The sequence below is a fragment of the Thalassophryne amazonica genome, chromosome 15, assembly GCF_902500255.1.
Source record: "Thalassophryne amazonica chromosome 15, fThaAma1.1, whole genome shotgun sequence".
Classification (NCBI taxonomy): Eukaryota; Metazoa; Chordata; class Actinopteri; order Batrachoidiformes; family Batrachoididae; genus Thalassophryne; species Thalassophryne amazonica.
The window spans coordinates 76,950,594-76,975,235 of record NC_047117.1 but is presented as its reverse complement, the minus strand read 5'-3'; the positions used below and the strand labels follow the sequence as shown (position 1 = coordinate 76,975,235).

Genomic DNA, 24,642 nt, shown 5'->3' with positions numbered 1-24,642 from the left:
TTCTATCTCTGTTGGCATCGCTATCCATCTGTCTCTATCTATCTCTATATTATCACCATTCCATATCTGCTGTTGTGTTATGTTGCTTAACAGTAAATTTTCAGACCAACTTCCATCTTTGGAGATATGCTACAAGCTCACACTCCAAACAAAAGTGTTTTGAGTGCACAAATGTGTGTTTTTCATCTTTGTATGTTGGAGAAGTGCCGCAGTTTCCTGTCAGATGCCAAACATGAAGTTACGTTATTGCGAGATGTAAGTTTGAGAAACACACTGATGTCATCAACATGACATATTGTTGTAAATGTGTTATCTGAACATTTTTTAGGTTTCTTGGGAATGCTCTTTTCTTGTGCTATGAGTGAGCATGACCCACTATTCACTGTTACCGCCAACAACTTTAAACTTTTTTGTTTTTTGACTTTGTTATTATGTCAGCAACAGGCACCCGATAGCAGGAAAATCAAATCTAACGTAATGGACTGAGGAAGAAGGAAGTGAGATAAGATGTGACGGGATGACAGAACACAATGAGTCCACTGGAAATTTGTTGCAAAACATACTGAATCACCTCATTCCACATCTGCACAGAAATAACTAAACTCTGACGTATCACCTGTTACTAAAACCCTCAGCATCAGGGTGAGATGTACTTTGGCAGGTGTTGCACTTTCCTTTTTTCCCCAGCCACCAAAAGAAGGAATTCAAAGTCCTCTACATTTATCAATATGCTTAAAATCTTCAGCTTTGATATGAATAACAAAGAGCAACAACTGAGTTTTCCCAGAGTAACCACAGAGCGAGCGAATGTTCAGAGAAGGTTGTCTGATTGAAAGAGAGAGAGTTAAACAGCACGATTTATCCAGTAAAAAGAGAAAAGAGAAGCATTTAGTGTAGTCGCCTCCAAACCAGAAGGTCCTGGTTGAAGACCACCTGGTCCACATTCTCCATGTTCATCAGACATAAACATATGCTCAATCAATATGACAATCCACACTGGACCTGCTATCAAAGAAAGTGAGAGCAGCCAACAGGTCTTAGTCTTATTATCTTATTATTTATTTGATTGGAAAAGGTTTAGCTATTGTTGCTGATCCATCAGGAAAAATGAATGAATGAATTAAAAAATTAAAATTAAAAGTAAGGCTTTTATTTTTATTATTATTTTAGATTTGATTAGACAGAATTTAATGATACCTGGGGAACACTCCCTCAGGGAAATTGAGGTTCCAGCAGCATTGTATAGCAGCACACAGGGTAAGAAGCACACAGAATATCAAAACTGAAAGTAAAAAAATAAAATCAGTTTGCAAATATAAATATAAATACATAATATAAATGCCAGACATACTGGTTTACTGGCTACTACAGTTCCTCTCATTTGCGGTTTTAGTAAATTTTTGTTAAAATTAAAGGCATTAATCTGTTATCAAATTATTCAAATTTAATTTTCGATAAATAAATAAATCTACTACAAATAAAGAAATCCACACACAAACACAGCTGTCAGTGATAACTCAATAATTACATGACTGTAAATGAAAATAAATCCAGCTTGACTGTCTTGCAGAACACCTATGAACTTATGGAGATCATCACTAAAAATGAAATTAAATTGCACAAGTGAAAAGCTGCCAGTCATTTTTCTTGCTTTTATATTTAGTTACATTTATTCTTAGGTGCTTATTAAATGCCCCTGAAGCTTTTGCGCAGTGCACAGCACTCAGGTTCTTTTATTTATAATGAGGCATTTGCAAAGAAGTTAAAGGTCAAATGAAGATTTTACTGAACAAATAACTTTTTTTCCCCTTTGCATTCGAGAACTTTTTGGCTGGAACAACAAAAGAGAGTGAAATCCTTTGAATGAAGGATGATTTCCTTAATTTTCAAACTCGTGAAGCGCAGGGGTCCAAAAAATGGCCGTAAAGGTAACGCAAACAAACCCAATTACGCTTCCTCTCAATAACTTTCAAAATAAAACTGCATTTATGGGCGCGTAATAATACGTATGAATAAATTTCAATGGAATTATTGCTATAATGATTTCCCCCTGTGATTAGCAATCTCTTCCTCGAGAGAAAGAGATGCTGAAGGACAGAACAGAGATAAAATTTGTAAAAGTCTGCTAATAAAATCTGTGGATTTCTTTTCCTGTTGACACACTTCATAAAAAAAGGATGTCATAAAATGTCCATATTTTTACAATTCATACAAGCTAATTTGGTGTTTTAAACAACACTTAAAAAAACTTTTTTTCTTCTACCTGTAGCTTTAAATACAAATGAACAGCTGTTAGTCCCACCACTTTCCATATCTGATTCTGGTGACTCTGCTGTTTTGGTGCTTTTGGACTTGACTGCTGCCTTCGACACAGTCGACCATGCAACTATTTTATCCCTTCTTGAGAACTGTGTGGGTGTCAGGGGGACAGCCTTGGACTGGTTCCACTCTTACCTTACAGGCCATTCATTTACTGTCAGGCTGGGGGAGTCCACCTCATCCTCTGTTCCTCTGAACTGTGGAGTCCCCCAGGGTTCTATTCTTGGGCCTGTTCTCTTTACCCTGTACCTTCTCCCTTTAGGTCAGGTGTTTAGAAAACATGGCTTATCTTATCATCTTTATGCAGATGATACTCAAATTTACTTGCCTATTAAGAAGAACTCTCGCAGCCCCCTGACAGTCTTGCCTGTGTGCCTGGAAGACGTCAAGGCTTGGTTGGCTCAAAATGTTCTTAGCTTAAATGAGAACAAAACCGAGGTGATTGTGTTTGGGCCCAGTGTTGGTTCCACAGCTCGATTAGACCTGGGCCCTCTCAGTCAACACATGAAGCCCACAGCCACCAACCTTGGCGTCATTATGGACAATGATTTTAAACTGGATAGGCAGGTCAAGGCGGTTGTCAATTTTATCCTTTTCTGACTTGGAGAGCGTCATGCATGCTTTTATTTCTTCACGCCTAGACTACTGCAATTCACTTTTTTTTGGAATTAATCAAAATACACTTCACAGATTGCAGTTAGTCCAGAACACTGCTGCACGCCTCTTAACTGGGAGCAAAAAACAAGAACATATTACACCCATTCTCGCGTCTTTGCACTGGCTCCCTGTTAATTTTAGAATTGATTTTAAAATTTTATTATTTGTTTTTAAAGCCTTAAACGGACTGGCCCCACAATATATTGTAGACCTCCTCCAAATTTACTCCCCAGCGCGCGCTCTGAGGTCTGAGGGCCAGCTCCAGCTTGTGGTGCCTAGGACGAGACTTAAGACCGGGGGAACAGGGCCTTCTCTGTGGCTGGGCCCAGACTCTGGAACCCTCTGCCTCTCCACATTTGAACAGCCCCCACAGTGGAGTGTTTTAAGTCTCATCTGAAGACCCACTTTTATTCTCTGGCTTTTAGCTCTGCATGAGTTGTATGGTCCTCTGTTGTCTTTGGCCCAGTGTTTTATTTATATATATATATATATATATATATATATATATATATATATATATATATATATATATATATATATATATATATATATATAAACTCGCTTATGGTTCCTTAATCTTTTGCACTCACCACCTTGTTAAAAGAAATGCATGCAGCTTTCCTTATTTGGCGGTAGGAGTCAGTAGAAAATGGAGATTGCCGCACTTTATTTGCAAAAAAAACAAAAAAACAAAACAGCGCATTTGATGCTTTTACGTTGAAGGCAGATTGCCTTGTTTCCTGTAATTTTTGCGCCTTGACGTAGACGCAGGCGGTGCGCCCCTTTGAGCGGATTTGTCTGCGTCCATATGACCGGGCTTTCATGCACAGCTGCACAGTGGGATCCATACACATGATTCAGTCCCTCAGTGGAACAAGAAAGACAAAGAAAAGAAAAGAAAAGTGCAGAAAAGAGAAGAAGACAGAGAGCAAATGAGAGACTTTTATGAGTGGCAGCAGAAAAGGGGAGCGAAGACACAGAGGAGGCGCTATTAAATGTTCCTTCGCGGATTCTAAACACTTGAAGACATTCTAAATATGCACCTATTGGGAATATCTATTTTACTTGCCTACTTTCTCTACACAAACTTCGCCAGCGACCTCAGCCAGAGCGACTATTATGATTACTACGAGCAGGAGCAGATGGACGAGCCGGTACGTATGAGCTGTTTCACATGAACTTGGCTCCTGTGGAGGGTCCGCGGACCAGCAGGGGTCCATCATGTGGAGCCACGGGGGGACCACATAGTCACAAGCTCAGGGCTGCTTTAAAATGTGCGTCTGGTGGATCCCTGAATATATTCTGAGGTAGAAAGGCACTCAGGAGAGTGCAGACTGCCGCCAGTCTTAGGCACAACTATGATCATCAAAATACTTGTCAAGAGTAGATCATACGAAAAGGGAAAACACAGATAAGTAGCCGTTAACTAAAAACCATAAATGCCATAGCTTTCAAGCTCACCACTTTAAAAGAGCACGTAAGGATGCCCCATCAACTGAAACAGCAGTTTTGTTTTATCTATGTAATATCCCATAGACGTGTCGGCCACCTGCTGGATGTGGTGCCCACCTTCATCGTGGGTGATAAAAACACATATTTTATTTATTAATATTTAACACAAAATTAAAAATTCTTTGTTCTAGCATGGAATCATAAACTTTGCATGTATATCTGTACTTTTTTTTTAGTTGGTTTTTGCAAAGCTTGTTTTATAATTTTATATGAAGAAAAGTTTTCTTATTATTTGTAGGGAACGCATGTGTACATTCGCTAATCATTTGTGTCAACTATTTATTCGTTTAACAAAGAAAAACAGTCTGCTCTATGTGCTCGGACTGCAATGGTTTCCTTATTAATCAAAATCTCTCCTGCTTTGGAGAATTTTTGCTCATAAGGCACAGAGGTTGTTGCTGGAATGAAAGATTTGTCTGTCAGCTTGAACAACTGAGGGAACATTGCACAGTTCAATAAAGTAAAGGGTTCCTCTCCGCGGGGTCGCTATGGTGATGAGAGATAGCGATAGTGAAGGGAATTTCAACTATTTTGGAGAGTGGGTCATGTGATGTTCAAGGCAGCAGGTAAATCAGTGGGTTCAACACTTGGGCGACCAATATATTGACCTGGGTTTGATTCCCAGTCAAGCTACTTGTTGACGACCTTGAGGATCACACTTTGTCTACATTGTCTCAGTTCGCTCAGCTGTAAATGGGAACCAACTTTGGCTGGGAAAGTAACCTGCGATGAAGTAGCGTCCCATCCAGGGGGATCTTCTTAAATGAAGCTCATTTCTTGTGATAACACCTGACTTATTAGGAGAAAATCTTTCCCCATAAAGTTTAATCTTAATAGCTTGATAAACTGGCATTTTTGTTTTCCCACAATAATGAAATAAACTACCTTGCTATTGCAAGAAAATGGTATTCACAAGGTGATGATTACTACTAGGTCTCTGGAGGATCCTTGGATACCACTGGAATTACTTTGAGTCAAACTATTGGGTACTTGGGGAGACTTGGATGACTGGAATGAGAAGTATGACTTGCTTTGTGAGGGAATGCCATAAACCAGGTTTTGCCAATGTGGTGTATTTCTCTGGGCACGATCCATCATGTAGTTGTCTCAGTGTCGAGGACTCTAGTAACTGGGGGATGACCACGCTTCACCTTGGCAGATAGATGGGTACTTTTGAGAGTTGGGAATAGACAGTTGTCTGTTTGGGTGGGTGATACTGGATACTTTCACTTGACTTGATTGCTGTTCTCAGATTCCATCATTTTGTTATGGATTTCTGTTTTTTGTGAAGCTCATTTGCTGAACTTGGCAGCAATGCAGGATTACAGACAACACACTTTATACATTTAGTAATACTTAAAATACATGTGGTGGGAAAAACAGGGTACTCAGTGTTCACTGTGATGGATTACACATCTGAACACTTTCAGAAGCATTTGCAAGTTTACTTTCTTGGTGTACCCAAATAAACTTAAGTTAATCTTTCCTCAGAAAAGACAGAAGCTGCATTTTAAACTTATTTTCAGTTCTGTGATTAGGAAAATACTGTGCATCCGGAAAGCATTCACAGCGCTTCACTTCTTCCACATTTTATGTTACAGCCTTATTCCAAAATGGAATAAATTAATTTTTTCCCCTCTCGAAATTCTACTCACAACACCCCATAATGACAACATGACAAACATTTTTTGAAATTTTGCCAATTTATTAAAAATAAAAAAAATGAATGAATTACATGTACATAAGTATTCACACCCTTTGCTCAATACTTTGTTCATGCACCTTTGACAGCAATTATGGCCTCAAGTCTTCTTGTTGAATAAGACGCCACAAGCTTAGTGCACCTATCTTTGGGCAGTTTGCCCATTCCTCTTTGCAGCACCTCTCAAGCTCCATCAGGTTGGATGGGGAGCGTCGGTGCACAGCCAGTTTCAGATCTAATCATAAATACTTTATATATATATATATATATATATATATATATATATATATGTGTCAACTGTTATAGAAGTTATAAATTATTGTATGATTACTCCCAGCATAAAAATTAAGAATATTTTATTTTATTCATATTTCATTAGGCTGCTGTGGGGAAACCTAAAGCTGAAACACAAGGATATTGTTATTAAAACTCACAGGGAGGTGAATCTCTGCAGTGAGGGGGCGGCCTTGAACTGAGTGTACCCACCTCAGGCAAAATAAACTTTAATCATGTACACAGTGAGCCTATAAAAAACACAGAACCTCTATGAAACATGAATTACTGCAAAAACTAGAAGGGTATTCTTTAGAGTACATGTTCCTCTGCCGCCACCATAAAACCCATTAGCTTGTAATTTTTTTTTTTTATCAATTTAGAGGCAGAAAATTATAATAGAACAAAAGACCTTTTAAAAAAACTGCCAGCCACATTTGGCATAACTGAAAGTAAAACATTCGACTTTCACTGACACTTACTTTTTCATGTACATTGCAGTCAAAATTCTTTCATAATTCAACACAGTACATAGAACTGGAGATACTTAAATACTGCATCCATTTACAGGATAATAAAGGAGAACTCAGGGATATTTCAAACTGTGCTCTATTTTTAGATGTTTTATTTCATAATTTTAGGACATAAATTATTTTAATTACTCCAGTATTGATTTAGAACTCAAGCACCATGACGGGGTATCTGGTTGCACAGTCTACAGGACAAACTCAAAAACATTTGCATTAAACCATTTGTTTTCACCACGGAACAGAGAAAATATCATCAGATGGGTCTGGTAGCATAGGGAGAATCCCTACCAAGTTAAACATGCACATTTAACTCACTATATGTGCTTTTTAAAACATCTGATGTACAGTTAGCTGCTTACCTTAGCCTTCTACCTGTTCAGCATCACAGGTCTCTACTGGCTCAGTACAAGTCGAATGTTGATGAGAGGCTTTTTTTTTTTTTTTTTAACAATGCGAATGAACTCCTTATCAACAACTGACTTATAGTGACTCAGTGGAGAACAGCGCCTCCATTTGTGGTACATTGCAAGAGTCTTGTTTGGAGAAATGCGACACGCACCTTGGAAGTGCACCACCTCAAAAGTTAAAATTTGTTGCACTTTCACCGTGCACCATGTTGACGTTTGTGCGCATATTAGGCCTTCTTGTTTTAGGTGGTTTATCTGGCTGATGGTAGAGATTTGTGTGAACCAGTTTGCTGCGGTGGAGGGGGTGTTCTGAGCTGAGGTGACTGACTCTAACTGCTGTTCATCTAAGTTTGTGAGACGCCTGTTCTGTCGATGATATTTGCAAAGCCGTTGTTTATTTATTTCAGCCGAAGCACTGGGAGAAGGAAGAGCTGTCGCGACCTGAATTAAACATTTGAGAAAGCTGTTTCTGTGTAGGCTCTCAGTTGTCCAGGTGGTTTCCATAGTAGAGAAGCTTGAATCTTCGACTGGACTGGGTTGCTTGACGTGAGGACGTTTCGCTTCAAATCACAGAAGCTTCCTCAGCTAAAATTCTTGCTCTGGTAGTCTGACTTCTGACTTGACTCTTGTAGAGAAGAATAAACCAGAAGCCAACAAAAGCTGGAGTTTTTAACCTAACCAGACCCCTCCTACCGAGAGGCTGACTGCTATAGGTTGGTGACTAAACAGGACACCACTCCATGCATCTATGGACTGCCCAAAATCCACAAACAGGACGTGCCACTCAGGCCTATTGTATGTAGCACAGATTCCATCACATACAATTTGGCCAAGCACCTCAAGTGGATTTTGGCTCCTCTAGTGGGTAACTCAGACCACCATGTGGAGAACACAAAAGATTTTGTGAACAAGATCAAGGACCTGCAGCTGGAGGCAGATGAAACAATTGTGTCGTTTGATGTGACTTCATTGTTCACCTGCTTCCCCACCGCTGAGGCCATCTCAGCTGTGAGGAGAGACTGCTGGAGGATTTGTCTCTACCTGAAAGGACCAAACTCACACCAGACCACATCTGCCAACTCTTGGAGATCTGTCTTAACACCACGTATTTCCTGTTTAGGGGGAATTACTACAGGCAGATCCATGGTTGTGCGATGGGGTCTCCGGTATCCCCCATTGTGGCCAATCTGTACATGGAGCGAGTGGAGAAGACAGCCTTGACGTCGTTCATGGGCATCTCTCCCAGTCACTTGTTCAGATATGTCGATGACACATGGGTTAAAATAAAGCAACAGGAGGTCGAGGACTTTAGAGAACACATCAGTTCGGTGGATTCCAATATCAAGTTCACACGTGAAGATGCCAGACACAACCATTTAGCCTTCTTGGACTGTGATGTTACGATTGGAGAGAACAGGCAGCTCCAGACAGAGGTTTACAGAAAACCCACTCACACTGACCAATATCTGCTCTTTGGCTCAAACCACCCCCTTGAACACAAGCTCAGGGTGATCAGGACTCTTCAACACAGAGCCCTACAGGTGCCCACAACTGCAGAGGGAAGGGCTAAAGAACAACAACTTGTACAGAAAGCCCTCACAGTATGTGGGTACCCACAATGGTCCCTGGACAAAGTGCAGAAGTCCCAGAAAACAAAGAGACCAGATAGACAGGAGACGGAGACAAGAAGAAGAGGAGTGTCTCTCCCTTATTTAGCAGGAGTAGGGGAAAAACTACAGAGGATCTTCAGACAGCACAAAATCCCAGTTTACTTTAAACCGGTTAACACCTTGAGACAGAAATTAGTTCATCCTAAGGACAGGATCCCTAGTTACAAACAGAGCAATGTAGTGTATTATATCAGATGTCAAGAAAACTGTAATGAACACTACATAGGTGAGACTAAGCAACCTTTAAACAAGAGGCTATACCAGCACCGCAGAGAGGTCGCCAGTGGACCTCAGTCTGCAGTTCATCTCCACCTGAAAGACACTAACCACACGTTTGAGGACAAGGAAGTTAAAATCTTAGCCAGAGAGAAGAAATGGTTTGAGAGAGGTGTCAAGGAAGCATTCTTTGTAAAACAGTTGAAACCCAGCCTTAACCGGGGGGCGGGTCTCAGACACGCTTTGTCCCCTGTTTACAATGGGGTACTCAGGTCAAAGCAGTTTCAGTCTTTTGTTCATGGTAATGAGTCATTCACGTCATCAGGAGAGTCGTCAAGGGAGCCATCAGGGGATGCTTCCATCCCATCATTAGGAGAGTGCTAACTAGAGCACAATAGGTGCTAATTAGAGCTATTGTTTAGTCACTAGCCTATAGCAGTCGGCCTTTCGGTAGGAGGGGTCTGGTTAGGTTAAAAACTCCAGCTTTTGTTGGCTTCTGGTTTATTCTTCTCTACAAGAGTCAAGTCAGAAGTCAGACTACCAGAGCAAGAATTTTAGCTGAGGAAGCTTTTGTGATTTGAAGCGAAACGTCCTCACGTCAAGCAACCTAGTCCAGTCGAAGATTCAAGCTTCTCTACTATTTGAGAAAGCGGCACATTTAATAATGCAATGTTTTTTTTTTGTTTTTTTTTTTAACTGGAGCAGAAAGACAAAATCAGTCAGGTAACGTCAATTTACCTAGATTGACTTCAGATATGAATAAATTAAGTAGTTTTTATAAAATGTTTTGCATGTGGTTTCATGTTGCGTTTTGTAAATGAGGAAGTGACCGTCCTGAAAGCGCTTCATGTATTCAGAGCGGGTGTGCCATCTAGTGTTCAAGACATGAAACTTCAGCCGCTGACCATAAATTTATTTAATTCTTTCACCAAAACATCAGATCTAGGCTTGCATCACCTTCCGGCAAATTGTACCAGTAGTTTTGAGATCTGCACAATAAATGGTTTCAAAATTACATTATATCTGTTTTTATTTTTTGTCATTTTTATTTATTTTGATCAATTTTCCTTTGCTAAGGGACCCATTCAGAAACACATGATAATTTTTGCACTTAGGTTTATATCGTGATATATACCATTATCATGAAGGGATTCAATTTATACCCCAATATGAATTTTAGGTTATATCCTGCAGCCCTAGCTCATAACCAATGAGTGTAAAGTGGGACGACGACTGCAGTCGAAATGAAGGAGACATTTGTGTTGTGCGACAACAAATTCACTTTCGAGACAAAATTTTAACAAAAATGGACTGGGAAATGTTAGCTTTAAAATGCAGCTATGCGATTTGTTGCACTTTCACCATCAAATTAGTTAAGCTAATGGCACAGATGATGCTAGCAATGGAAGCAAAGCAGAAGAAATACAGTATACGAGGTCTGTCCAAAAAGTATAGTATCTTTTTATTTTTTTCAAAAACTATATGGATTTGAATCACGTGTGATTACATCACCCAAGCTTGAACCTTCGTGCGCATGCGTGAGTTTTTCCACGCCTGTCGGTTGCGTCATTCGCCTGTGGGCAGGCTTTGAGTGAGCACTGGTCCACCCCTCCCGTCGGATTTCTTTTGTCTGAGAACTTGCTGAGAGACTGCCGCTTTGCTCCATGAAATTTTTTTCAGAAACTGTTAGACACAGGCAGTTGGAAACCATTCGATAGATTCAGTTGGATATCGGTGAAGATTCTGTCGGCGCAGCAAAAAAACACCTCCGTCTTGGAAGTCTCACAGGACATGTTGGGGCATGTGTTGTGAAAGTGTAGTGACACGGACCCACAACAGGGGGCGCAAATGAACGGACAATAGGAGAAGTTAAATTTGAACACTTTACTGTTGTGAATGCCACAACTACACACAGCAGATTATAGAATGAATACAAGGTCAATTAATAAAGGTGTCGTGTGGGCAGGCTCGACGATAGGAGACGTCCGTCTGGAGAAGAACCGGAACCACACGATTTCCTCCGCCACCAAACCAGGAGGATACTGGAGCCGCCAGGTCCCGAGTTCCCCAGGTGGCCACCGTCTCCGCGTGTCGGATCTGGTACTGCTGGTGAAGAGCAAAAACAGTCAGGTGTGGGTGTGTGTGCACCCCGTAACAAGGATGGTGGCTATTCCACCTCCACCTCTAACACACACTCGTGCAGCGTCTGTCTATTCACTTATCTGGCGGAATGCAGAGCGAAGCAGTCGCAGCATACGCCGGTCCTTCAGGAAGACAGCTGCAAACAATGTATCAACAAACAACGTTTAGGAATTCTCAGGCTGAGAGAGTTACCTCCTTGGAAGAACGATATCTCGGCGACGTGGTGGAGGTGTCATCCTGCTTTTATCCGGGGTGAAGTGCAGATGATCGGTGACAGCTGTCATAGTTGATGAGTGACAGCTGTCACCTCGGCTGTTCCTGTGAGGCGGCAGCGCCCTCTTGTGCCTGAAGCCCGCACTTCAGGCAGGGCGCCCTCTGGTGGTGGGCCAGCAGTACCTCCTCTTCTGGCGGCCCACACAACAGCATGTCCAGCTGTTACACAATTTCTCAGATACTCACTCGACTGAAAGCCATCGAAAGCCATCTGAATCTTCTGAATGGTTTCCAACACGGAGTTGTTTTTTTTTTTTGCTGCGCGTCCTGAGCTGCTTCGTGCCGACGCGCGAAATCCTCCGCATGTCTTTCATTACAAAATCTCCTGTAACAGTGGAATGTGCCGCAAAAGTGCTATGTCCAGCTCTGTTGCCATTTCTGTGGTAGTCACATGATGTCCCGGATCAACACAGCGTTCAGTTTAGAAATTATCTGGTCGTTCCAGCCTGTCGAATGGCTGCTCGGCGCGCCGTGCACCCTCCGCCGCTGTGGGCCGTCTTTAAAAAGGTTTTAACAGTCCTTAATCCGTGTGACGCCGACAGAATCTTCACCGATATCCAACTGAATCTATCGAATGGTTTCCAACTGCCTGTCTCTAACAGTTTCTGAAAAAAATTTCATGGAGCAAAGTCTCTCAGCAAGTTCTCAGATGAAAGAAATCCGACGGGAGGGGTGGACCAGTGCTCACTCAAAGCCTGCCCACAGGTGAATGACGCAACCGACAGGCGTGGAAAAACTCATGCATGCGCACGAAGGTTCAAGCTTGGCCGATGTAATCACATGTGATTCAAATCCATATAGTTTTTGAAAAAAATAAAAAGGTACGATACTTTTTGGACAGACCTCTTAGCACCGCCATCAGTTTTGGAGTGGTAAAGGTCAACATGGACCAGTGCATTCTGCAAGACCATAAAAATATGAACATGCCTTGATGCTGGCAATGATCATAATTTGGGAATTTAAAAGCATTGTAAGGGAGCAGGTTATTATTATTATTATTTTTTGTAATTTATGATATGGTTTATCTTACACGCATAAGGCATCGTGCAGTTTAATGGCTTTTAACAGTTATTATTGGTCTGTCATGGACCATAATGGCTGGATTGATACACTATTGAAAGATACGTTTCTTTAATGTTATGCCAGCAGAGCTGATCTGAATTGAAATGAACTGACAAGAGCAAAAAAAAAAAGTGGCTGAGCGGAAAGGAGAGAGAGAGAGAGAGAGAGAGAGAATGTAGAAAGTGTTTGATAGGGGAGGAAAATTGAGGTGAAATTAGGCAGAGGAAAGAGTCAATGACAGCAGGTGTCACGGGGGTTAAGCGTGTGTGAATGTGTGCATGGTGCTGGGGACAAATGTTCGCCAGTAACACGTCACCATTTGATCACATTAAAGTCTTAATTTGAATGACGAGTTTCTCTCGCAGTTCCAATTGTTTAATTTTAAAGCTTATCACAGTTACTCAAAGGAATTTCAGTAAAATCTTAACACCAGCTCAGGTGACACCCCTCAGAGATGTCAGAAACTTACATATTTAGGGAGCAAATGCATTATTTGAGCACAATTATTTGATATTTAAATATATTATTTGAGCATTTTGCAAATAACAGTACAGTTTGAATGAAGTATAATAATGTATTTGCAGAGGGCATTGCATCTTTAATCCACGATCATGCTTAGATTTCATTGACCAATGAATTGCCCAGCTCTCCACAATTTCTCTTATACTCACTCGACTGGTAAGCACTCTGGCACTCCGAAATGGAGGTGTTCCTTTGTCTCGCTTCATCAGCGAATCGGTCGTGACGCGCGAAGCCTCCGCACGGCTTTCCATGACAAAATCTCTTGTTAAAAGTGAAATCTGCCGGAAAATGGCTGATGTCCAGCTCTTGTGATAACCAGAGAAATTGCACACGACGGTCCCAGCTCCACACAGCCATCCGTTTAGAAATGATGTGGTGGTTTCTGCCTCTCGCCGTGCGCCATTGTGGGCCGTTCTTAAAGCTGTAGTAACACTCCTTATTCTCTGTGAAGCCCGTAAAATTTTCACAGAAAGCCAGATAAATTTTTCAAATGGTTTCCAGCTGCCTGTCTCTAACAGTTTCTGAAAAAATTCTGATGGAAAAAAAAGCCCAAATCATTCCGCCATTTCCTCGCAATGAAACAACGATGAGAGGGGTGGAGCAGTGCTCACTCAAAGCCTGCCCACAGGCGAATGACGCAACGGACAGGCGTGGAAAAACTCACGCATGCGCACGAAGGTTCAAGCTTGGCTGATGTAAAAACATATGAATCAAATCCATATAGTTTTTGAAAAAAATAAAAAGGTCCATTACTTTTCTAACAGACCTCGTGTGTATATATATATATATATATATATATATATATATATATATAATTCATTAAACTTCTCTCATGTTTTGGATTATACAACTAAAAATAACATTTGTGAAGCAACTGAACATGTTTAAAAAAGTATTTTCATAGTAGGATACAGTGAGTGTTGTGAAACAGTTAGTGACTGCTTGAACTTGAAATTATAGGAAAGCGACTCGTGAAGGAAGCCATCAAAACTCTCATGACGCATGTGGTTGGACAGATTGTTGCACTGTGTAACTTTTGTCTATTGCATCACCAGTTGTACAGCTTCATGATTGTGTGGAACAGAGAAGGATTTTCTTTAAAAGAAAATTCAGTCATATTTTGCCAGAAGACACGTCGGCAACTTGATCCTAGATTTGATCTGTTTTCTTGGCCTTCTCTGTTGCATTCCACCATGAAGCTATGAGCACGTACGTCCTCAGTCCAGCGAAAAATCACGTCAGAAATTTGACCAGCTTTTCATTCTAACAGCTCTTCATGCCTCCAGATGGCTCATGGAGTAGCGTATTTTTTTTTTTGTGTGTGCTCGAAGAATTAGCAACATCAATTAACTTGTTCATATCGTCGTTCGTCATCAAAACAAACTCTGCCGCCCACACTAATGTGTGGGCAGAGTTTACAGCATGCAATGGTACAAAATCTATGGAACCAAATTTGCACGCTAAATGGAACCATATATGCACACTAAATGCAACGCAACACAAATGGGGCCAAATTATCCATGTCATGTGAAATACAAAGCACCAATCAAATGACAAGGATCCACTCAGCTGTTATATTAAAAAAAAGATATATACATAGAATGTAGCACTCTATTTTGAATCCAAAAATATGGGATGAAAGAATTTTTATTTTTTTTTACCCTGGGGAAAAAAAACAAACAACAAATACAAAAAGGCAAACTTATTCTTAAAACAGATGTACCCCTCGGAAAACCATATCCACTGTGAAAAATCAACATACCCCCCCAGAAATGTGTTGCACAATTTGCCCACCTACCTCCTGGAAATGGTTGTTGCACCCTTGAGGAAATTTCACTGGACCCCTTGAGAAAATCCCCCAACTATTTCCAGCTGTATCAAACAGCTTAATATGGACAGACTCTCGTTACTGTCCATGCAAAAGCCAATTTTGGGCAACTAGAACTAACAGGTCAACAGTACTGGATGAACTCTGAAGTTGTAAATGGCTCCACTTGAGACTTCCTTGAGTCTTTTGACTTACTGCAGTTGGCTTAAAAGGTTGAAGAATTCCCAGTCTCCTCCAATGCGTCCTGATTTGTGCCAATTATCGTCACTTCATTCCTCATGGTTCATCTTTATTTATTTATTTTTTTACTTTGCTTTGTATTTGCTTTGGCTTTCCGTTTCCAGTTTCCTTTTGACCTGACAGATATACTCCAGCACCTTAATTAACTTTATTGCCTTGGGGTTTTCTGACGGTAAGCCGTGTCCATACAATGGTTCTGCAGAACAGAATATTTTGAAATATCTGTTATTTATGGAAACTCCTCTCTGCAGCAGCAGATAAATGGATTTTATCTTACAGAGCATTAGACTGAGGGCCAAAAACAGCTTAGATCAACACTCAAAGTATTTCAATGTGAGTTTAGTCCTTTTAGTTGTTTTTGGCAGTTCACTTGACCATGACATGTCCCTGTGTGGTAATCTTCATTCATCTGGAAACATCAGGAAGGTTGAAAGTCACAATTTTTCATGAATTCAAATTGCCAGATGCATTCACATCACTGGATTTGCATTTTGGATATTGAGGTACAGCAGTACTGTAACTGTTCTATGCACATTGTGTGTTTGAAGCCCTCTACAGGGCTATTTTGTTGTTACAAACCTGTCATTTTATTTGTAAGCACGCACCATTATTACCACTGTTCAGTCTGTTTGTTGGCTTGTTTGACTGCTCTTGTGCAGGTCATTAAAAAAAAAAGCATAAATGCATTTCATTGGAATCTGGTGAAAACAAAGAGTTTATTAGAATTTGAGGCGGTTGTAATTCAGGATCAGTTTTTAAAAAATAATTTCTTTAATGTCTCCTATTGATTTAAATGTTTTTGTTCTTTTGGAGAACCTGGATACCTGGAGTTAAGAACAGATCATCAGAGACGAGACACTAGCGGAACATAATACTGAAGGTATGCGTCTTTGCTTTGGCGCTTGAGGGCAGCTACAGCTCAGTCAATGGGGCAGGTGTCCACTGACCACTAATTGGTGGGTTTGATTTCTAATTGCAGCTGAGTGTTGAAATGTCCTTGAACAAGACACTAAAAGTGCTTAGCCTTGGGACACGTTAAAGTTTGGCTCTCAGTTCAGTCTGGCTTTTTGTGGCTTGGGCTGTGGCTAACTGCATTTTCATGCTTCATTTGGAAAGTGACACATGCAGCTCATCAGGATTTCCTTTAGTGTTATTGTCACGGCTCATTACATGGAGTTTGGCTTTTCATGTTTGGCACCAGTTTTTGTGAATTGTGTTGGCTTTATTCTTCTGCCAAGTACTGCCCAATGCTGACCACTGCATTTCTATAGTGGTACAGTGGCATCCATCTGATGTAGATGTACAGCGTGCTTTACAAAGATGCGTGACACCAACGTCAGTCTGCTGCCATGTGAGGATCTCGTCTTCACACTGGACGCAAATGAGTGATTTTCTTGTCTGGCCCAAGGATCCTCTGGTCACAAGTCTGCCTCTCTTCTAACCAAGCCACAACAGCAGGGGTCATAAGCCTCAGTGTTGAAGATCACCTGCCCTGCATGCTCTCCATGCATATCGGCTACAACCACAGCTGATTAGTATTTGTTGTTTTTGAGCTTCTGCTGACTGAGCACACCTGACAGCAGGATTGGTACCCCAGACCAAGACCAGTGCTGTTTCCCTGTTGTCCTTGCAGTCTTGTTTCCATTCATGTCAAGTCAGGTCTGGGTCTAATGAATGCAAGTACTAATTCAATTCAGTTTATTTATACAGCACCAAATCACAGTGTATTTCGCCCCAAGGTGTCTCACATGAGGAAGGTGCCATCTTATCCACCCACTGAGCAAGTGTATACAGTAAAACTCGCCTAAACCATCATCATATAAACCAGATATTCACGCTCATCGGACAAAAGCAAAAGTCCCAATACTTTTGTATGTTTTTCCATGTAATAAACACTGTATATAATGGATTTTGTATGATGGATTTTTGCTCACATCCGACAAGAAGTCCTGTCCGATCGCAATGCATTTTCATGAAAAGCCCTCACATGTACCAACAGAGCAGTCTGGACGTGTCCAGTAACAGAGGTACGAAATGAGGTTCAGCACTGACACTTGCCGATTCAAGGAAAATGGATACTGTATTTCCATGATTAAAAGATTTATTTTTTCAAACCGTGCTCAGACACGGGACCTAAATGAGACACGGTGTAATTTAAGGCCGGTGATTATTAACAAAATGCTGTTTGTTGCCTGCACTGTAATATGGTGTTAAGTTTCACACATCCCTGGGGCGAACCAAACCGCTTTAGATCAGCGCCCTCTGCCTGGCTGTGACCCCTTCCCAGAGCCTGATGTGCACCTGCTAAACTAGTTTTTGCAGTGCACCTGCCGATTACATTTCGAGCATGGATCCAATACATTTGGCAGAAAAGTCCACAAATATGATCAACTTTACAACAAGGAGTCAGGAAAAGAACCTCAAATGAACTGCAACTCATGGAGGAAAATTGTACATACCATATGGTTGGTTTGGAGGTTGATGATTGTACTGTATAAAGAAGTAGAGTTTGTTGAGGAACAAGTTAATCCAGAAAAAGTCACTGCTACTGTGGCAAATTGCATAAAGACACGATGGAGAACTTTAAAAGGGTCACATGCACGTTGACGTCATTGCATGGCCACAGAGTTACAGAAGCATACAGTGAGGAAAATAAGTATTTGAACACCCTATGGTTTTGCAAGGTCTCCCACTTAGAAATCATGGAGGTGTCTGAAATTTTCATCTTAGGTGCATGTCCACTGTGAGAGACATAATCTAAAAAAAAAAAAAATCCGGAAATCACAATGTATGATTTTTTTTAATAATGTATTTGTATGTTACTGCTGTAAATAAGTATTTGACCCCCTACCAACCAGCAAGAATTGTGGCTCTCACAGACCTGTTAATTTTTCTTTAAGAAGCCCTCTGATTCTGCACTCTTTACCTGTATTAATTGCACCTGTTTGAACTTGTTACCTGTATAAAAGACACCTGTTCACACAATCAATCACACTCCAACCTGTCCACCATAGCCAAGACCAAAGAGCTGTCTAAGGACACCAGGGACAAAACTGTAGACCTGCACAACACTGGGATGGACTACAGGACAACAGGCAAGGAGCTTGGTAGAAGACAACAACTGTTATGATTATTTATTAGAAAGTGGAAGAAACACAAGATGACTGTCAATCTCCTTCGGTCTGGGATTCCATGCAAGATTTCACTTTGTGGGGTAAGGATGATTCTGAGAAAGCTCAGAACAACACAGGAGGACCTGGTCAATGACCTGAAGAGAGCTGGGACCACAGTCACAAAGATTACATTAGTAACACATGATGCTGTCATGGTTTAAAATCCTGCAGGGCAACAAGGTCCCCCTGCTCAAGCCAGAACATGTCCAGGCCCATTTAAAGTTCACCAGTGACCATCTGGATGATCCAGAGGAGGCATGGGAGAAGGTCATGTGGTCATATGAGACCAGAATAGAGCTTTTTGGAATCAACTCCGCTTACCATGTTTAGAGAATGAGAACAACCCGAAGAAAACCATCCCAGCCGTGAAGCATGGAGGTGGAAACATCATACTCTGGGGGTGCTCTGCTGCAAAGGGGACAGGACGACTGCATCGTATTGAAGGGAGGATGGATGGGGTCATGTATTGCGAGATTTGGCCAAACAACCTCCTTCCCTCAGTAAGAGCATTGAAGATAGGTCATGGCTGGGTCTTCCAGCATGACAGTGACCCCAAACACACAGCCAGGGCAACTAAGGAGGGGCTCCGTAAGACGCATTTCTAGGTGAGTGGCCTGGCCAGTCTCCAGACCTGAACTCAATAGAAAATCTTTGGAGGGAGCTAAAACTCCAAACCTGAAACATCTAGAGAAGATCTGCATGGAGGAGTGGACCAAAATCCCTGCTGCAGTGTGTGAAAACCTGGTGACCTCTGTAATTGCAAACAAAGGCTACTGTACCAAATATTAACATTGATTTTCACAGGTGTTCAAATACTTATTTGCAGCAGTAACATACAAATAAATTATTAAAAAAATCATACATTGTGATTTCCGGATTTTATTTTTTGGGGGATTATGTCTCTCACAGTGGACATGCACCTAAGATGAAAATTTCAGACCCCTCCATGATTTCTAAGTGGGAGAATTTGCAAAATCACAGGGTGTTCAAATACTTATTTTCCTCACTGTATATCAGGCTTTAGGATTTTAAGGTACCACTTCGCAGCGGATTTAGAAAACATGGATTTTGTGCATTTTATACATATAATGGATTTTGTTTTATTCATATAACGGACTTCGATTATAACGGGCAAAATTCGCTGGTTCACCTGAATCCATTATATCCTCCTGACTACCAGATATATCCTTCTGACTACAAGGAAGATAGTCAGGATATGCAAGTTTTACTGCATTAGCAGCCATACACATACAGAGTGAGGGTCAAGTGGTCACAGCAACCTATCGTTCAAAAGACATAGTGAAGAGCAGAGTCTCGGTAAATGGACTGCTTTTGGGAGATCAGTCATCGAAGGACCTTACGATCCTTCCATAAGTCCTCAGTATCCTCCAGATTTCCACAGTTCCCTCATAGGTCTAACATGTCCTGTTCCTGGAAGGATCTTGGAGGATCACATGGATGGGCAGTTGATGGACAGAATGATCTATGAAGCTCCAACATGTGGCAACAGCATGCAGCACAAGATATCTCAAGTCCCTCATACTTCTCATGTGAGTCTCTCTAAGTAACCATTTGTTTTACACAAACGCATTCCAGCGGTACGTAACGATCTCCGAAGAAACCTTGCACCAAAGACATCTAGTTTTCACCTTCGTTTAGTCATCATTGAATAGTCATCTGTAGGCTGGAGGTGGTCCTCTATCAGAATGCAGAGGTGTGCACTGTAAAGGCCCCTTCACACATAGTGCAAAGTTTGGACAAAGCGCACACTTAGTGCACATGACACAGGAATCGTTTGCAAACCATGTAATGTTGTCCCTGCCTCCAATGCCTCATGCACCTGTTGCTACAACTATTTGCGCACACAAGCGCCTGAAAGACAAAGTGTGCGCTGTGCAAACCCATCACATCCTCTTGCAGCAGGTGCCGGCCAAATGTCAGGTGACACGCACGAACACCGAACACCGCTGGCATGGCACGCAGAAAATGTGTGGCCAGTCACACTCTTGGCACGATGACAGACTGCAGACAATCACCTTTGTACTCGCAGAGAAATCTGTATAAGTCCCACACGAGTGTGGCTTTGGTGTGTGCGCTGAGAACTGATAGGAGGTGTGTCCTCCCATTGAAGGGTTTGCTCAGCCCTGCTGTTGACCTAAGGCAGGATATACATCTGGAGCTGGTCCCCGGGCGCCTAAAGGTGACTTCTGCTCCTAACTGGCAATTAGGATGGGTTAAATGCAGCAAACACATTCATTGTGCAGGGAACATGTTCCTTTGTGCATATGACAATAAAATTCTTTTGAATCCTTGAATCCTTTGAATCCTTGAAGCAGCTGTGGAAATCTGTGGATCTGGACAGTCTCGCTGGACACCATGTACTCTGTTTGGACGGGCATGGACAAACAACTGCCCACTGTGAAGTGCGTGTGTCTGTTTGCTGTTATCAAGTGGACATAAATAAAAACATATATCACTGTGGTGACGTGCTGCAGCGAGCGAGCGCATGAACGGTGTGCACATGGACAAGCTGCTTCCAGGTTGAAATGAACCGTCAGATGAGAACACACAGCAGGCAATCTCACTGTCACATCACCCATTTGAGCTCTGTTCCACATGACGCGGTGTCCTGCAGCGCACTGTCCACTAGACACGCATGCGCGGCTGGTTGGAGATGCGCCAGCAGATGTGGACATGAATGAGACGGGTGAACTGCTTCTCATTCATGTCATTTCATAACTGTATGTCTGTGACCATGGGTCATCTACACAGAAACAGAACGGATCGTTTTTGTATTGCTTGCTTGATAAATGTGGTGTTTTTATATGATGTGTGTTTTTGATGTTTTTTTGTAATAATAAAATGGTCTTCCTGATATGAGGCAGATTCCCGCAACTTTCAAAGAACAGCTCGGTAGCACAGTGGTAAAGTCGCTGACTGGTAATCAGAGCTTTTGAAAGGTGTGAGTTTGCATCCAGTGGGTGGTGTGTTTTTCTCTTTTTTTAAAAAATATGCCACATAAGCAGCATGATATGGTTCCACAGGTACTAGCTGGTTGTTATTTGTTTATTTGCACCACATAAGCAGCACCATGTGCTGCACCTGGCACTGTTCCTGCTCCAAAGACACCTGCGCATGCACGAACTCTTGCGCCGTGTTCGTGCACACCTGCCCATCGGCGCAGTGTTTCGTGCACTAATTTTTGTCATTTTCACCCAAACGCCGTCCAAACTTTGCACTATGTGTAAAGGGGCCATAAAGAGTGTTTTTTCTAGTCTGCATCTGGCTTTGATTACATCATGCAGTGGTTGATCCATTCTGGGATTTGACCTTTTCCACAGAAACGTAATCCTCTCTGTGTTAACGTGAGTTATTTCTTCGTCCACCTGAGAGAACAGAAACAGCTCATAGATAATAGTTTTGGGATGATTTAGTTTTATGTTTATTGATTTTTGCTTTTTTTTTTTTTTTGCCTTGGGGAGCATTCAGTAGATGCTCTGACCAAGTTGGAAGGACAAAAAGCTTCAGGTGAAATGTTGCAATTCTTATTTTGAAGTCAGTGACGGGAACTGATGATGTGTTTTTGAGTAGTTAAGTGCAGCTTGGCAAACATTTACAACTGGGATGCAATCTGAAAATGTTTTGGTGCTCTTACTCACGTTATCTGTTGCTACTTGAGTTTTTTTAATATTTTTTTTTCTATTTAAGCACTTTCCTTAATCTTATTTTTGTATCTTTCATATTTCAAAAGCCCCCTGGAGTTTGTAGAAGAATGTTTTTGGTAATTGTTATTTCTTAGGAATTTTCTGTTATTTCTGAGTGGAATATTCAGTGGGTGAAACATCTCAATTATTTCAACTATGGCAGCACGATGGCTTCGTGGTTAGCACTGTTGACTCACAGCAAGAAGGTCATGGGATCATTTCCCTCCTGTGGCCTTTCTGTGTGGACTTTGCATGTTCTCCCCATGTTCTCCGGCTTTCTCCCACATCCAAAGACACGCAGGTTAGGTGGACTGGAAACTTTAAATTGTCAGTCGGTGTGAACGCGGGTGCGAATATGTTTGTTTGTATGTATGTGGTCCTGCGACAGACTGGCGTCCTATCCAGGGTGTACCTCACACGCTATAACCGCTGTGACAGGCTCCAGCCCCCCGTGATTCTTAATTGGAGTAAGTGGTTGAAGATGATTGAGTGAGTATATATTTATTGGCATTCATTCTTTCTTTAGTAAGTCCCTTCGGCTGTCCTCTCATTTTCACTTGGGGTTGCCACAGCAGAGCCGAGGTGGACCTGCATGTTAATTTTGGCACAAGATGCCCTTCCTCACACAATTCCACATTACATGGAGAAATGTGGCAGGGGTGGGATTTAACCCTATTGGAGTTTATTTTCTTTTCTGCTTTGATTCCTGTGAAAGTCCTATATAAAGAGTTATATAATTGTTTTTATTATGAATAACAAACATGATTTTTCAGTGTATAAATTGCGGAGCCTCCCAGACTAGCAAAAAACAAACCAACAGGGAGTTATACTCAGGAAAATGTATGTGCATGTGCAGCCGGTTGGGGGCTTCAAGATGGTGGGTGGTTCCACATTGTAATGTCAATCAGCCATTGCTGATGGATGATGAAATCGTCCAACTGCCCAAACCTAGTTCACAATGCTCAAAAATTGTATTAAAAGTAGTTTTTATAGGTATTCCTTCAAATATTCACCACTGAAGGGAACCAGGAGGTTATTTAACTAAGATCTGCCGTTCTACTGATGATCGTCATGGATCGTCATGGTCTACGCTGGTGTCTGGACATGGCTTCATCTTTGTCCAGCAAAAATTCAGTCCTGGTGTAAAAATCCCAGTAAAAAAAAAAAGTTTCCTGTGCACATTTTATTTCAGCCACTGAGAAAAGCAATCACATTGTAGAAAGCTTGTGACATGGTTTCAGTCTGATTTAATCTTTTTTTTTTTTTTTTAGCTGTGCTCATGACAGGCCTGTGAAGCCAGTCACCGGAGTGCAGTTCAAAAAACAGTCTAAGCCAAAACTAAATGTTCCTCTGTGACGTCCTGTATTGTACAAATCACAAGGATGTGATTTATTTGCTCATTTGCAACCAGGTTTGATGTTGGTCACCATCTGAAACCTGTGGGAATGATTTTTAGGCGTTTTATGCCGGACGTTTTGACTCTGGAAGTTCTCTTTGAAGTGAAACTATGTGAGGCCTCATTCAGAGTTCTGACATGTGAAGGTTAACCAGCTGCTGCTGGACGTGCCAAACACTGACCTGCAGACCTCACCAATTGCTATTGTTTTGGGCTGAATGGGAGACGGGAGGAGCGGTAAATGGGAGTGAGCTAAAGGGTGACTAAAGGTCAATGAGGGCAGAATGCATAATGAAGATTGTCACAGAGCGGCACAGAATCTTGGTTTTTCTAGGAAATACTAGCTAAACTAAACTTAGTCTGTGTTCGTACGGCCAGCTGGAGTAACATTTTCACAACATTTTCACATTTAGCACAAGTGGCCATTCGAGGGGCCTGAAGTCGGTTTTAATTCAAACAGCAATGAACAGGTCATGATGGTAAATGCTTCTGTCTTTGGCTGTCAAAGCTTTTTGATAGATGATGGAGCTGAGTCTTTTTTCCTTTTACCAACCAAAGGAAGGACTGACTGAGAACACTTGTTCTCTGAAACACTCAAAGCTGGAAAACGCTCATAATTCAGATCAAGTGACAGCATTGTACATGCAAACAGAACAAACAAAAAAATTATTTTGTATTCATTTATTCACATTTTTTTTTTTTTTTGTGAAAAATCACTGGTCAAATAGTTGAAGTTATCCATGGAACCCCGAAGACAGTTTTCACTCTGTGTTGCTGATCTGGCACAGGTTTTACCCTGGATGTCCTTTCTGATGTAAATCCTCACATGGCATGGAGAATGGGTATAGGCGGTCTTGAACCGGGAACCTTCCATTTGATCACTTGCCAATATTCACTGTTGCTTTTTTGTAACTTCAAAATTTGCTAAAATTGACCTAAATTATTTGCAAGAAGAGAAAAGTAAGTCTTATCCAGGCTTTGGAGCCCATTGGTGAAGGTTGTTATCCTCATATACT

At 41.5% G+C, this 24,642-nt stretch overlaps 1 protein-coding gene across 1 annotated transcript in view; it reads left to right on the top strand.

The window, feature by feature from the left end:
* The first annotated feature begins 3,750 nt into the window (after nt 1-3,750).
* vegfc (vascular endothelial growth factor c) overlaps nt 3,751-24,642 on the top strand; it is a 95,457-nt gene continuing 74,565 nt past the window's right edge. Inside the window, exon 1 of the mRNA XM_034188859.1 lies at nt 3,751-4,130. Coding sequence (XP_034044750.1) covers nt 4,014-4,130 — 117 coding nt within the window. The 5' untranslated portion in view covers nt 3,751-4,013. The remainder of the gene's footprint in view (nt 4,131-24,642) is intronic.